This window comes from Bos javanicus, chromosome 17, assembly GCF_032452875.1.
Source record: "Bos javanicus breed banteng chromosome 17, ARS-OSU_banteng_1.0, whole genome shotgun sequence".
NCBI classification, from domain to species: Eukaryota; Metazoa; Chordata; class Mammalia; order Artiodactyla; family Bovidae; genus Bos; species Bos javanicus.
In genome coordinates, this window is record NC_083884.1 from 64,521,080 (window position 1) to 64,536,614 (window position 15,535).

The 15,535-nt window shown below is 48.8% G+C and overlaps 1 protein-coding gene across 3 annotated transcripts in view; it reads right to left on the reverse strand.

The window, feature by feature from the left end:
• Positions 1-15,535, reverse strand: part of ACACB (acetyl-CoA carboxylase beta) — a 115,794-nt gene that overhangs the window by 93,826 nt on the left and 6,433 nt on the right. For 2 of the 3 annotated variants that reach the window (XM_061385113.1, XM_061385118.1), the window contains exon 2: positions 3,123-3,778. In XM_061385113.1, the coding sequence (XP_061241097.1) occupies positions 3,123-3,694 (572 nt within the window). In that variant the 5' untranslated portion in view covers positions 3,695-3,778. Of the gene's footprint in view, positions 1-3,122; positions 3,779-10,347; positions 10,774-15,535 lie in introns of those variants that run through there. The other variant, XM_061385114.1, reaches the window with a different exon arrangement.

Below are 15,535 nucleotides of genomic sequence, written 5' to 3' on the forward strand. Positions count from 1 at the left end.
TCCTGGGATGGATAGGAGTTTTTCCTACCCTGACCGAAAGAGCATCAGAAGTAGCCCAGTGCCTGCTTGGGGAAATAGTTCCCAGATTTGGACCTCCTACTAGCATTGGATCAGACAATGGCCCGGCTTCCATAGCTGATTTAGTACAATAAGTAAGCAAAACTAAACATAAAATGGAAACTGCACACTGCATATAGGCCCCAGAGTTCTGGGATGGTGGAAGGAACCAGCTGGACACTTAAAGAGACACTATCCAAGTGGCTCATAGAGACTGACTGCTCCTGGGCGGACTTGCTTCCGACAGCTCTGCTCAGACTCAGGATGACCCCATGGTCCCATGGCTCTTCTCTGTACGAAATTGTGTATGGGAGGCCCCCTCCCATAATAAAACAGGTGTCAACAAATTTGCCTCAGGTAGAGGGGATGAGATTTCACAGCAGATGGAACAACTGGGTAAGGTAATAAATCAGGTAACTAAGTTTGTACAAGAAAGGGTGCCGTTCCCCCTTGGGGAACAGATTCATAAGTTTACGCCTGGTGACCAAGTATGGGTCAAAGATTGGAAACATGATTTACTAGCCCCTCAGTGGAAGGGCCCTTACACTGTTATTCTAACTGCCCCTACTGCAGTTAAAGTTGCAGGTATTGCCCCTGGGGTTCATCATACAAGGGTGAAGACAGCAAACGACGCAGACCCAGAAAATGCTCAGTGGACTGCGCAGAGGGGCCCCCCTGACCCTCGGGAGGCCAAGATCACCCTTAAGAAGAAGAAGGAAAAGAAGATCCCGGATGAGCCCCTTCAGGATGAAGCCGCATGATCAACTCCTGCTGCTTGGCCTCATCAACGTGCATGTTCCTACACAGACTTCACAATACCTCCAGCTGTTGGGTATGTGGGGCTATGCCTCTGTCTGTGATGGATGGACTTCCCTGGTGGGTGTCACCGCTCCACCAAGAAGATTTTAAATCACTCTGCTCTTTTCTGGGACGACAAAAAGAGACTTTGCTTTCTCTTGTCAATCATAATCTCTCCCTGCCCTCTTGGTGTAAGCCAGACCTACAGTCAATAGACTCAGCTCATGGGGTTACATCTTATGTAAACACCAGTTTCACAGAAGTAACAAAAGTGGTAATTCAGAATAGAATGGTTTTGGACATGCTCACAGCTGTTCAAGGGGGAACCTGTGCTATAATTAAGGTTGAATGTTGTGTATATATTCCTGATTTATCTAGCAATGTATCAGATGCTTTAGATGATATGAAAAAAAAAAAAAAAACAGGTAAGAGCAATGTAAAATGAAAACATTCCTTTCTGGACTTTGGTACTATCTTGGGTAAAGGGTGATTGGTGGAAAACTATATTTACCATTGTTATAGTTGCCTTGATAGTTCTGCTCTGTGGACCCTGCATTTTACAATATATTATGAACTTTGTAAGCCAAAGGTTGGTGTCGTTCTCCCAAATTGGCGGTCGGAGAGCCAGGGAGAAATATATCCCTATGAATGATGCTCATACTATGAGTTAAGAGCATCAAGAGGGGGGAATAAAGGAGGAAACAGAACAGGCTCTATCTTGAAAGCAGGACTCCATCTTGGGCCAGACTGTGGACTTTGAGCTATATGCCCAGGATCTATGGAAACGACATACCAACTGGAAAACCAGGCCCCCAGAAGGAAGAGCCCCAGGGCTCTCCATCGCTAAAAGAATACCCTAATTTTCTGTGTAACCGAATAGAATCATACATTCTATTATGCTTCTTGGGGTGTGACCACAGGCCTATTGATAATTGTCCACTGTTAACTACCAAGTTTTAAGGCACATGAATCGCAGGTTAACTTTGATTGTCAGGGAATTTTGGGAGGTGGGTTTGGGCACGTACACTTAGGGTATATAAGGTTTTCACAAAAACTGGTTGGGGTCCTTGGCTAAGAGGAGACTCTGCCTGGGCCCGCTGGTGTAATAAACTGTACTCTACTATCTGCATCGCCCTTCTGAGTGAATGTGTTTCCCGGAACACGTGGCTACAACGCTAGAACACAGCAGAGGTTCTTTCAGGCTGTCGGAGTCGTGGTTGATGGAGGCTCTTTCCTGCTCTCTGCTCACCGCATTTCCCATGTTTTCTACCTGCAACTATTGTATCCCATTCATAATTTGGGAGGGGAGGTGGCAAAGTCCAATAACAGTCACAACAGAAACAAAGCCAGTGGGACTTCCCTGTGGTCCAGTGGTTGGGAAACCGCCTTGTAATGTAGGGGATGTGGGTTCGATCCCTGATCAGGTAACTAAGATCCACATGCCTCTGAACAACTAAATTCACGAGCCACAGCTAGAGTGTCTGTGCAGCAACAAAAGACTCTGCATGCCACAGTGAAGACCCGACACAGCAAACAAATCAATAGTAGTTTCACTACTTCACTATAAAAAGCAAACAAAAAAAAAAATAACTGGAAAAAAAAACAAAACCACTGACCGCACCCCTGGGACAGTCCCACCTGGGATGGACCTATAGGTGTTTGTTTTCAACAATCAACTTGATGGATGTGGTTACAGTATTTGAATTTCTGCTTTTTCTTTTTTTGGAGGTGGGATCTTAGTTCCCCGACCAGGAATTGAACCCATACCCAGGGCAGTGAGAGCACCAAGTTCTAACCACTGCACTGCCAGGGAATTCCCTTGAGTTTCTGCTTTCATCACTGGAGGAAGACTTGTTTTACAGTTGTTAATTATCTGTTGGATGAATCAACAAATAAATGAATATTCATCAGGAGGCAGGGACACAGTCCCTCCCTTGGGGTTTCCATCATTGCTTTGGCTCTTGCCAACCTGAGCTTCTTTCTGCTTAGATTATAACTAGTTGTTACATACAAGGTCATCTGCCCCAACTAGACCACAGTCTTCTGGAAAGCCAATGTCCTGGCCTGGAGCCCTGTACTCACAGGAGATACTCAACAAATGATTTTGAGAGGAGGGAAGGAAGGTGGGGGGGGAGCCTCATGTCTCCTGCTTGCCACATAGCCACCTTCAAAGCACTGGCATAGCCGGTTGCTTGGCTGCACAGGGAAGGGTGTAGACCCCACCGCAACGCTGCACCTCCTGGTTACGGGGACAAAGTCTGAGTTACCTTATAACGGGGGCACAGGTCTCAGTCTCGCCTGCGGCATGAGCAGTCTCCAGGGACAGGGTCCCCAGGCTGGCCCGGCTGCCCTTCCGGGAAGACTGTCGGAACAGGGCAGCACCAGCATCTTCATCGGAGGAGTTGTCATCAAAAGAGCCCAGGATGAAGTTGGTCATCAGCTGTCTCTTGATGTGTGCCTGCTTCCTGTCTTCTCTGGAGAGGGTTCTGGCTCGCTGGCCCTGGGGCCTGGCTGGCGCGGACAGGTCATTGGTATTTGGGATCTCCGGGCCTTCAGTCTCTGACCCGTTGGCTTGGCGTGCTGGGGAGGCGTCATCAGACGAGAGGGGGTTTCCTTGGGGATTCTGTGGCAGAGGTGATCGGGAGGGCCTCTGCTGGCAGGTGTCTTGGGGTCCTTTGTGGGAGGCCAGCTCAGCCTGGCTAGGGGTCTTTGGCAGAGGGCTGCTGTTGCAGTCTTCCTGCGGTGGCTCCTGGGATCCCTCTGAGGCTGGAATCGGCTCCTGACTCGGGGTGAAGCTCACTTTCTGTTTACTCTTGGTGACTTGCTTGGAGTCTGACATTTTCCCTCAGCTTTTTAATTGGGAAAAGGTCAGGCAGGAGAAAATCAGACAAGATAGAAAAAGAAGCAGGATCATTCAGAAAATCTGTAAGGAGAACAAGAGAGCCATTTTAGGATCTATGCAATCATGTTACCTGGCTTCTTAAAGGAGCTGGTGGCAAAAGCCAGTTGGGGTGCTATATTCGGCAGAGAGAGCTAGAAGGGAGAAGCACTAGACAGGGAGCGGAGAAGGAGCTCTCCTCCCCCAGCTCTGCCCATCATGAGCTCTGGGGTCTGTGGCATGTTTCTTAACTTCTAATTATAGACACTGCTACTGCTGCTGCTGCTAAGTCACTTCAGTCGTGTCCAACTCTGTGTGACCCCATAGACGGCAGCCCACTAGGCTCCCCTGTCCCTGGGATTCCCCAGGCAAGAACACTGGAGTGGGTTGCCATTTCCTTCTCCAATGCATGAAAGTGAAAAGTGAAAGTGAAGTCGCTCAGTCGTGTCCGACCTCAGTGACCCCGAGGACTGCAGCCTACCAGGCTCCTCTGTCCATGGGATTTTCCTGAGACATGCATAAATCATGAAAATGCATGTGAGAGAGAACTCAATGAGATTAGGTACATTGAAAGACTGTTACAGAGTCACTGGGCTTCTCTAGTGGCTCAGGTGGTAAAGAATCTGCCTGCAATGCAAGAGACCTGGGTTTGATCCCTGAGTCAGGAAGATCCCCTGGAAAAGGGAATGGCCACCCACTCCAGTATTCTTGTCTGGAGAATCCCACGGACAGAGAAGCCTGGTGGGCTAAAATCCATGGGGGTCACAAAGAGTCGGACCCAGCTGAGCGAGTAACACTTTCACTTTTCACTCATAGCATCATTATTCATAATATCCCCAAAGCTGAAACATCCCAAGTACCCACTGATAAAAGCCACTGACAAGATGTGGTGTGTCCATACAATGGAATATTGTTCAGCCACTAAAAAGAATAAACTTTATGCTAAGTGAAGAAAAACAGTTCCGGCAGACCACATATTGTGTAGATAATACATCTGGATTAGGCAGAATTGATAGATATGGAAAGATTAGCAGTTGCCTGGGGCTAATGGGGTGGAGATGAAGGTTAATGGTACAGGGTTTCTGACTGGAGTGATGAAAATGTTCCAAAACTGATTGTGGTGATGGTTTCACAACTCTGTGAATAGATGAAAAACTGCAGAATTGTGCACTTTAAGTGAGTGAGTCATATGGTATATGAATTATACCTCAATAAAGCTTTTCTTTAAAAGAAAAAAAAGGGTAGGGGGACTTCCTTGGTCCAGTACTTAAGAATGTGCCTTCCAGTGTAGGGGACACAGGTTCAGTCCCTGACTGAGACACTAAAATCCCAATGCCTCTAAGCATGTGGACGACTACCAGGCCACAAGCCACAACCAGGTAAGAGCCCACGTGCCGCAAGGAAGATCCCACATGCTGCCACTAAGATCTAACGAACCAAATAAATAAGCACTTAAAAAAAAAAAGACTTCAGGGGCTTCCCTGGTGGCTCAGTGGTAAAGAATCCACCTAATGCAGGAGACAGAGGTTCCATCCCCAGTCCGGGAGGATCCCACATGCTGAGGAGCAACGGAGCCCATGCACACAGCTACTGAAGTCCACGCGCCCTAGAACCCATGTTCCACAACAAGGGAAGCGGCTGCAATGAGAAGCCCGGGGCACTGCAACTAAAGGATAGACCCCTGATTGCGCAGCTAGAGAAAGCCCTTGGGCAGCAACGAAGACCCAGCAGGGCCAAAAATGAATACACAAATTTTTTTTTAAAGACTTTATTATATTCCAGTTTGTAGATGAAAGGGATTGTTGGCTTCTAGAATCATCAGGACTTGCTGAAATGTGGTTTGGGTTATTTTCTGGGTAACACACAGGGTCAGAAGATGTTTCTCTTTTCATGTGCTCAAGTTTCCTTTTAAAGAAAAGTCAGTTAAGGGTTGGTCAATGTTAATCAATGTAACAAACCACTTTAATAGAACAAAGCGGGAAAAAAATTGATCATCTCAATGAACACAGAAAAATCCAACACCATGGGGAATTCCCGGTGATTAGGACTTCCAGCTTTCACTGCCAAGGGCCTGGGTTCGATCCCTGGTTGGGGGAACTAAGATCCCAGAAGCCAAATGGCATGGCCAAAAAAAAAAAAAATCCAACACCCTTTAATGATAACAACATTCAGAAAAGCAGGAATAGAAAAGGACTTCAACAGAGTAAGGCACACTGATGACAAAAAGTACAGTAAATATATATTCAGTGTTGAAAGATGGTAAGCTTTCTCCTAAGATCTGGAACAAGACAAGGATGCTCACTTTTACCACTGCTATTCAACATCCTACTGAAAGTTCTAGCCAGAGCAACTAAACAGGAAAAGGGAATAAAAGGCATCCAAATTGAAAAGACATAAAATCACCTCTGTCCACAGATGCCATGAGCCTATATACAGAAAATCCTAAAGAACTACCAAGAAATGCTAACAAAGGTAGTAAATTAAGTGATTGTTGGATATAAGATCAATATACAAAAATCAGTTTTGTTTCCATACACCAACAATGAACAATCTGAAAAGGGAATTAAGAAAATAACTCCATTTACAAAATCACATTCCAAAGAATTAAAATACCTAGGAATAAATTTAATCACAATGGTGAAAGACCTATAGACTGAAAACTAAGAAACGTTGCTGAAAGAAATTAAAGAAGACCTAAATAAATGGCAAGACATCCCATGCTCATGGGTTGGAAGACCTACTTTTGTTAAGATGATGACACTACCCAAAGCAATCTGCAGATTCATATGGAATGGCAAGGGGCCCCAGACAGCCAAAACAATCTTAAGAAAGCAAAACAAAGTTGGAGGACTCACACTTGCCAATTTTGAAACTTACTACAAAACTGTAGCATGGTATGAGAATCAAGAGACATATAGACAAATGGAATAGAATCGAGGGTCAAAAAGTAAACCCATACATCTATGATCAGTTGATATTTGACAAATATCAGGCTTCCCTGGTGGCTCAGCTGGTAAAGAATCTGCCTGCAATGTGGGAGACCTGGGTTCAATCCCTGGGTTGGGAAGATCCCCTGGAGAAGGGAAAGGCTACCCACTCCAGTGTTCTGGCCTGGAGAATTCCATGGACTGTATAGTCTATGGAGCCACAAAGAGTCGGACACGCCTGAGCGACTTTCACTTCACTTCATCTCACTTCACTTTTGGGAAGATCCCCTGGAGAAGAGAAAAGCAAGAGTCTCTTCACCATGTGGGTCTGGGAGAGATGGCTTGAAGCAGGCTACAATTTTGATTTTCAGATGTCATTTCTGAAGCTGCATTCAGGAACACCAGCTGGTGTCTCCATAGCAGTTCTGAAGAGTGCCAAGCAGAAGACCTTGTACAAATGTGGCTGATTTTAGGTACACTTTAAATGTACACGTTGGTGGGTCTTTCCGAGGGTCCAGTGGCTAAGACTCCACGCTCCCCGTGCAGGGGGCTGGGGTTCGATCCCTGGTCAGGGAACAACTGCCACAAGTAAAAGTGCATGAGCCACAACCACAGAGCCCCGGCGCAGCTGAACACATGAATATTTCTGAAAAATAAATGTACTCATTGGAGGTTTTGAGAAATAAGAAACTATAAGTGCATTAAATGGAAATGCTGAGCTGCCCACTACTCTAAACAGAAAACCACTTGAGTTATTGCTGAGAAAATAAAAGAGCAAAAACACGCTGCAATGGTTCGAGGTTTTGGAACCCTGAGGATGCAGTCTTCACATTGACTTCCACTGGAAAACCAGCCACTCTCTGGTTTTATATGACATGGGCACCCTGATAACTTGCTGGCTGTGTGAATGGATGGCTGATGGGGGCTGCAGGTAGAAGGACGGAGAGGTGGTGCGTGGAGAGGGGTCAAGTGGATGGGCAGACGGGCGAGATGGCGAGAAACATGCATGGTAAGCAATTGAGGGCTGGTGGGTAAAGCAGCCAAGCTCTAAACTGGGCGCTAATGAATGGAAGGGATCAGCAATTCCCCTCACTTTGGCCTCCTTTCTCACTTTAAGATCTGCTGTTAATTCTGATAGGGGCCAGTGGACCTAACATCCCAAATCTACCTTGCAGAGGTTCAGTTCAGTTCAGTTCAGTCGCTCAGTTGTGTCCGACTCCTTGCGACCCCAGGAATCACAGCACGCCAGGCCTCCCTGTCCATCACCAACTCCTGGAGTTCACCCAGACTCACGTACAACGAGTCAGTGATGCCATCCAGCCATCTCATCCTCTGTCGTCCCCTTCTCCTCCTGCCCCCAATCCCTCCCAGCATCAGAGTCTTTTCCAATGAGTCAACTCTTCACATGAGGTGGCCAAAGGACTGGAGTTTCAGCTTTAGCATCATTCCTTCCAAAGAAATCCCAGGGCTGATCTCCTTCAGAATGGACTGGTTGGATCTCCCTGCAGTCCAAGGGATTCTCAAGAGTCTTCTCCAACACCACAGTTCAAAAGCATCAATTCTTTGGCACTCAGCCTTCACAGTCCAACTCTCACATCCATACATGACCACAGGAAAAACCACAGCCTTGACCAGACGGACCTTTGTTGGCAAAGTAATGTCTCTGCTTTTGAATATGCTATCTAGGCTGGTCATAACTTTCCTTCCAAGGAGTAAGCGTCTTTTAATTTCATGGCTGCAGTCACCATCTGCAGAGGTTACCTGCACAAAAAACCTCAGAGTCTTTCCCTATATTCTTTTTTTTTTATTTGTTTGTTTTTAAATCTGGCTGCACTGGGTCTTGGTTGCGGCAGGAGGGACCTTTCTGTTGAGGCACGTGGGATCTTTAGTTGCAGCATGTGGGATCTAGGTCCCTGACCAGGCATCGAACCCCGACCCCCTGCATTAGCGTCAGGAAGCATTTAACAGGAGGCTTCCTGTGTGCTGTTTTGGATCTGTCATGAATCCTCTGTCCCTTATTAATTCCTGAATATTCAGGAATTAAGTGCAATAGCAAGCTTAGGAATTAGGAGTAGGGGTTTAGGAATGCATGTATTTCCTTCGTTAGTTTTTCCATACGGTGATAAGTAACTATTTACGACCCTCTTCCTTTTTATGAACCATACGGTTGAAGTGATTATTTACAACCCTCTCTCTTTCATATGGATGACCTCATGTTTCCTTGATAACTTGTAAGTTTTGATTTTATCTCTGCCGAAAATAGCTACCTTGTAAGGCAGTATAAATACCCACACAATGTTGAATAAAACACCTTTGCTCCATCAGAGCTTGGGTCCCCGTGTCCTCTCTCTCTCTCTCTCTTTCTCTCTCTCTCTCAGGCTATTTCTCTGGAGCGCAGAGCCCGCTGTGTTCACTTTCCTGCCCAGGCTTCTGAGACCCTCTCGAGAAGGCGCTCTGCGCCTTCACCCCATCGAGAGGGCACCAGGTGCCTTCGTGAACAGCTCAAGCCCCGTGTCAGGAGCTTTACTGGTTTTCTGCATAAACCAAGGAATGTCAGCCTCTTTCTCTCTCCTTTACTTTCTTATCATCGACTCCGGACCACCAGGTTCCGGTCCATTAAAGGACCTCAGCACATTAGGAGCACAGGGTCTCAGCCCCTGGACCAACCTGGAAATCCCCATGTTCCCTACTTTTGCCAGTGTGATGATTGGGGGGAGGGGGGTGGCCCATGGGCCACCACATGAGAACTTTTCACAAGTACATAGAGACAAACGCGGAACTCTCTGAGAAAGCGCCTCTGAGCCTCAGTTTTCTCATCTGTAAAATGGGGATACCAATTCTTGCCCCATTTACAGGCCTCACCATTGCTCTTTGAATAATCTAGATAGCATTTGTGTAAATGCTATCAGAGGCATCAAGGAGCCATCAAGCATGTACAGTGCCTTCAAGATCCCAATCCTCAGGACAACCTGGTGGATGTTACAACTGCTACGGTCTCTATTTCAGTCCCATTTTACAAGTCAGTAAACTGTGGCTCAGAGTTCAGTTCCTTGACTCTGCCTATACTCAGGCCCATGCCGGTACCTTTCCCACTGCACCACCATCAAAAGTGGATATAAGTAAATCCCATAAAGTGGAGGGTGTTCCCTTGAACACCTGGATATGATCCTAAAGTCAGATACCAGCCATGAACCTAGAGGGTGGACCCAGGTGTGCACAGCCAGAGTCTAGAAGGAGCACTGTGCATGTGGTTCAGACCCACGGGCAATCAAGGCCAGTGACGTCCTTCCCGTGAACCCTGGCAGACGAGCCATGCTGAGCTGCTGCCCTTCACTGACACAACCCAGCTGACCCGAAAACCCAGTGGAGGGCCGAAGCTATTTTTGTTTCTTGCAAACCGAACACAAGCAACAGCTGCCTGGTGCCAGGGCAATTGTGGCCTTGACCGTAACACAGGCAGAAAACCGCTCATTTCCAACAGGTGCTGGCTGGTGGCCGGACGGGGCTGGAGAGGGAAACGGGTCAGGGGTTTGTTTTCCAGCTCTCCCCCACCCTCCCCTGCCGCAGCACATCCAACCATACCTGGCTGGGCCTTCGAGGGACAGAGAAGGGCAGCAAGTCAGTGTTAAACCAGCCATCCGTTCCCTTTCCACAGAGATGAACTCTTGAGCACTCACTGCCACTTACCCCCGCTGCTGGGCCGCTGGCTCCACTCTCGTGTGGGTCCGACAGGCGCCAACGGGGTGACTAAGGGAAGTGGGCCGTGGAGTGTCCTGTTTCAGCAGGAGCCTGGTGTCATGCATCAGGCCAGGGTGGGGGAGGAGTTTGGACCAGCCCGTGCTGTACACGAGGGAGCTTTCTCCCAAGTCAGGCACCCTTATCTGCCATCTGTAAATATAAGCCATTTGCCAAAGTCCTTGCCCTTCTCCCTCCTGTGGGTTCAAACTTGAGTACTTAAGAAGCTGTCTGTGCTCTAAGTGGCTCTAGGGCCCACTGAGCCACCTCCCTCTGGCTTCCCACCATCCTGGAGTTAGAGCCTACTTCACTGCTCATGCAATCACCCACCCTCTCGCCCAACTCCAAGTCTCTAGAGTTTTAAATACTCCTGTAGGGACTTCCCTGGGGGTCCAGTGGTTAAGAATCCACCTCCCAATGCGGAGGACACAGGTTCCATCCCTGGTGAGGAAACTTAGATTGCCTATACCAAGGGGCAACTAAGCTTGCACACCGCAACTAGAGAAAGCTCGAGAGCCACAAGGAAGACCCAGTGCAGCCAAAATTAAACAGAAAGCACTCCCATAACCAGGCCGGCTTCTTGCTCCCGTGTATTCACCTTTCAGACACTGGTAGGAGGTGTCCGTCCCAGCACAACCTGGGTTTGGCCAAGGTGAGCCTGATGGAAACAAGCAAAAACATCAGGATGAAGTCCAGGGCCCCTCGGGCTAGCAGGCAATGGTGCAACATGCTTTTGCAAATTCAGAGAGCATTACAGTAATAGAGGATGCTATGCCAGGCCCCCAAGGCGGTCAAACCTGCCAGTAGATAATTAAACCTGCACTCTGGCCCTTAGGTTTGGGGTGTCGCAGGTAACCCTGTGTTTCCCCATAAGCCACTCAGGTTCCCACTGCCAGGCTGAGAGGGGGACATTTGGCAGGTCCAGTGTTCTTGCTTGGTAGGTGAGCAGAGGCCAGAGGTCACATGTGAAATTCATGACACTGCCGTGAGTGGCACCAAGATCCCCCGCTCCAGGCCAGCGTGGGACAATAGTCACTGTAAAGACCCACTGTCCTCAGGTACCTTGGTGGGTGCCCGGGACACAGATGTGGGTTCTCACCTCACACAGGGTGAGTTCTGGGCGAAGGAGCTTCAGCATGCTCGTCAGCAAAACAGTGTAAGGGCGCAGCTCCCAGAGGAGGCGCCAAGAATCCAGAGCGGTCACTCAGGCAGGGCTCTGAACACAGTTGATCCAAGCAGAGAGCCTCAGGCAGGATGGATCACTGCCCGGTGGCACTCTGCCCCCCAGAGGGTTGTCTCTGACGAATCCTGTCCCCTCTCTGAATCTGTTTCCCCATCAAGAAAAGGAGGGAAAATCCCCAGCCTCACGCATGTCATAGGATTACTGGTAGGATCAACCGAGACCTGTCGAACACCACCCTCCCCTTCTTGCTGAACCAAAATGGAAAGAACACGGCTGGTGATGGTGAGATTCTCCTCCACCAAGGGGCAGAAACAGACTGGGTGTTTCTACACGGGTGGCCGCCCCAGTCCGACACTGCTCAAGTGCCCGAGTGGGACAGGAAGACCCTCACAGAGAGACACTCCCTCGACCCCCTTCAGCTCTGCAGGCCTGTGGGGCAGGTGGTTTCTTCCAAAGAGGAGGCCATCTGTGGGGCTGCAGCAGATGTTAATTCAGGCTGAATTCATGTCTGTTAATTAAATTCTGTCTGTTCCCTGATCCAACAGAGATGGTCCTGAGAACTGTGTGTGTGTGTGTGTGTGTGTGTGTGTGTGTGTGTGTGTATGACTTTTTATGTTATTCAGAGAGATGAGGTTCTTAATTTTATATTTATTTTGCGTTTTTTATTTTTTCTTTTTGCGGCTGTGAGATCTTAGTTCCCTGACCAGGGATCAAACCCACGCCCCCTGCATGGGCAGTGCAGAGTCTTGACCATTGGATGGGCAGGGAAATCCCAGAGACAGTGGTACGGGACAGGAAGTTTATCCCTAATAGATCAGAGGGGTGTGTCTTCCTGCCAGCAGCGTTTTCTGAGCGCACGGCCACTGTGCTGAGAGCTTCACACACATGGTCTCATCAAGAGGGGCCCCTGAAGTCCTCTACAAAGGCACTGCCTCTTCCTCACCTTCTGTGGGCCCCATCGCCTCCCAGGCTCACACTGATAGGACGCAGGTGGCCACGCTGTGAAGCCCACGCTCCTAATCTTCATGTCCTCCTGCTCTCTGTGCACAATTTCCCCCATAAGCCCCGAGGAAGGTCCTAAAACCCCAGACCTGAGAAGTGACTGTTGGGGGCGCTGCTTGGGTTCTTAGAGCCCTGGCTTTGTTTTTAAATCTCTGCATCCACGCCTTTAAGAAACTAAAATGCAACAAGAAATAAATAACAAAATGACTTCTCTAGCCTCGGGGGTTCTTCTCCTGGGAAAGGTTTTGGGAGAGATGGGAGAGTTCTACCCAAAGGGAAAAATAACCTTTTAAAATCAAGATTTAGCCACTAGAATCCCAGAATCAGGAAAAGTCACATCTGGAACGCAGTTCATTTTCTTTTTTTTTTTTTTTTGGCCGCACTGTGTGGCATGTGGTATCTTAGTTCCCTACTCAGGGATGGAACTCACGTTATCTGCATTGGAAGGCAGACTCAGCCACGGACCACCAGGGAAGGCTGTGGAAAGCAGTTCGGAAAGAACTCCTTCCAGGTGTGGAGATGGACAGGGGAAAAATTAAAGAGATGACATCTGCTCTGGTCCTTTGAAGGAGGAATAGGAGTTCACCAGGTTGCCAAGGGGGCAGGAAATCTCAAAGAGAATTTGCCCTCGACACCTGCTGGATGGCAAATTTCTAACTCTACTGTCTAAAGATGGGAACTCAGCCAAAGTCACTAAACTGGGAGCAGTAACCAGCAGAATGGTTCTACTGTGAAGGGATAATCATTTGTTTTCTTTAGAAAGTTTGCATCTGAAGAAGATATTTAGGTATAGCTCCCTACAAATGGGGAGACTTGAGAAATCACACTGGCTGTGTAATCCGCAAACCTCACCTTTCCCTGCGACTGTGGCTGAGGGCATCAGTACTGCGTCCACACTTCCTTGCCCCCTGAGGAACAGCAAGAGAACTGCAGCCTCCACCTCTGGGAACAGACTCTGTGCTCTGCTATTCTTCAACTACGAACAACAGCTAATAAATAACAACAGCTACCCCTCCCATTATGGGGCTTCCCTGGTGGCTCAGAGGGTAAAGCGTCTGCCTGCAATGCAGGAGACCTGGATTCAATCCCTGGGTCGGGAAGATCCCCTGGAGAAGGAAATGGCAACCTACTTCAGTACTCTTGCCTGGAAAATTCCACGGACGGAGGAGCCTGGTAGGCTACAGTCGGGTTCGCAGAGAGTCGCAGACGACTGAGCAAATTCACTTCTCACCCCTCCCATTATAATGAGCATCCTGCATTCAGGATCTCGTTTACTCCTCATGTAGTCCTACGAGGAAAGTATCTTATCACATTTCACAGATCAGGCATAAGAATCCAGTGCCCAGAAAGGGGAAGTGAGTTTCCCAAAGTGACACAGCTTTGGAGGTGCATAGAACCCAGCCCTGTTCTGCCTGACTCCAAAGCCTAGACCCCTAAGAGGGGGAGGTGAGCAAACTATTGATTCAATTGATTAACTGGCCACCCTCTTGGATGGATGGAATCAGAAGCCTGGAAGAGACACGGGGAGGGTCGGCAGTTCTGAAACTTGTCACCTGTCAGAACACCTAGACCTCTGGAGAATCTCAGCAAACACTGATAGAGCAAGCCTGAAATACCAACACCCAGTTGGTCCTAGAATCGAGCAGGTGTGCGGCCTCAGGGGCCACCGATGTAAGAACCCAGCTTCCAACAGGAAAACACATTTGAGAAAAGTCTGTACATTTCAGTTCTTCCTGCAGTCGGGAAAGGCTCAGAATCAGAAGTCCCAGGGTCCTCTGGGACTGTTGACCTGGAAAGGGGCACGTCCCTGGTGCCTGTTACATGGCAGGTGCTGGATTTACACCTGGGGAGACAAATTCAGCTTTGGATGGGGTTGACCTGTGTGTGTGTGGGGGGGTGTGCAGGCAAAACCAGCCCAAATGTTTCCAGATTGACCCCTGTCTTGGAGGAATGTAAGAGCAGAGATCCCTCACCTCCAGAGGAAAACTTCCTCTGTGAGCTCAGAGGTCTATTGGGCTCATCTGTCCTGATCCTGTCTCACTGGCGTCATTCCTATAGAAACTGCAGAAGCTGACTGTTCTGCGAGCCTGAGGTCCCCTCCACCTTCCAGAGGGAACTCTACCCTCCTTCCTCTCTCTTCCTTCTGTGCTGGGAATTTGCATTCTTCAACCTTCACTCATTCACAAGCAGGTAATTCCTGGGCACAGGCGAGGTGCCGGTTGTCATGGATATGGAGCAAACAGAGCAGGAATGGTCCTGCCCAGCCAGGGTTTACACTCTCAGTGGGAAGCAAGTTAAGATCTTGGAGCAAAGTAAGGGCACAAGCAGGGGCCCTGCCTCAGTCTTAGAGGTGAGGGAAAGCTTTCTCAGGGATATCTCAGCTGAGACGGAAGGTGTGTGACTTCACCAGGCAGAGGTACAGGATCAGGAGGAGACAGAATCTCTCCAGGAACCCTACACGGTCGGCCTGGCGCTGAGAAAAGGGTGGGGTGGGGGTGGGGGTGGGGTAGCAGACGGGGATGGTGAGCAAGGTGGGGGCCACACCTCCTTCTTGGAGCTGGAGAGGGCTGGAGCTATGGAGAGAGCTCAGAGAAGGTGCTACAGCCAGGCCACCCCAGCAGGAATCTCAGCTCTGCCACCTACCTACCAGCAGAGTGGGTAACCCGAGCCTTAGTTTCCCCAACCTCAGCAGCCCACCGGGGCGATTAAATGCACTCACGGGGTGGGTGAATTGTTTGCTGTTGTTCTTTAGTCGATGAGTTGTATCTGACCCTTTGTGACCCCATGGACTGTTGCCCGTCAGTCCATAGGATTTTCCAGGCAAGAATACTGGAGTGGGTTGCCATTTCCTCCTCCAGGGGATCTTCCCGACCTAGGGATGGAACCCACGTCTCCTGCTTGGTAGGCAGATTTTTGACCACTGATCTACCTGGGAAGCCACAGGCGAACTGTTTA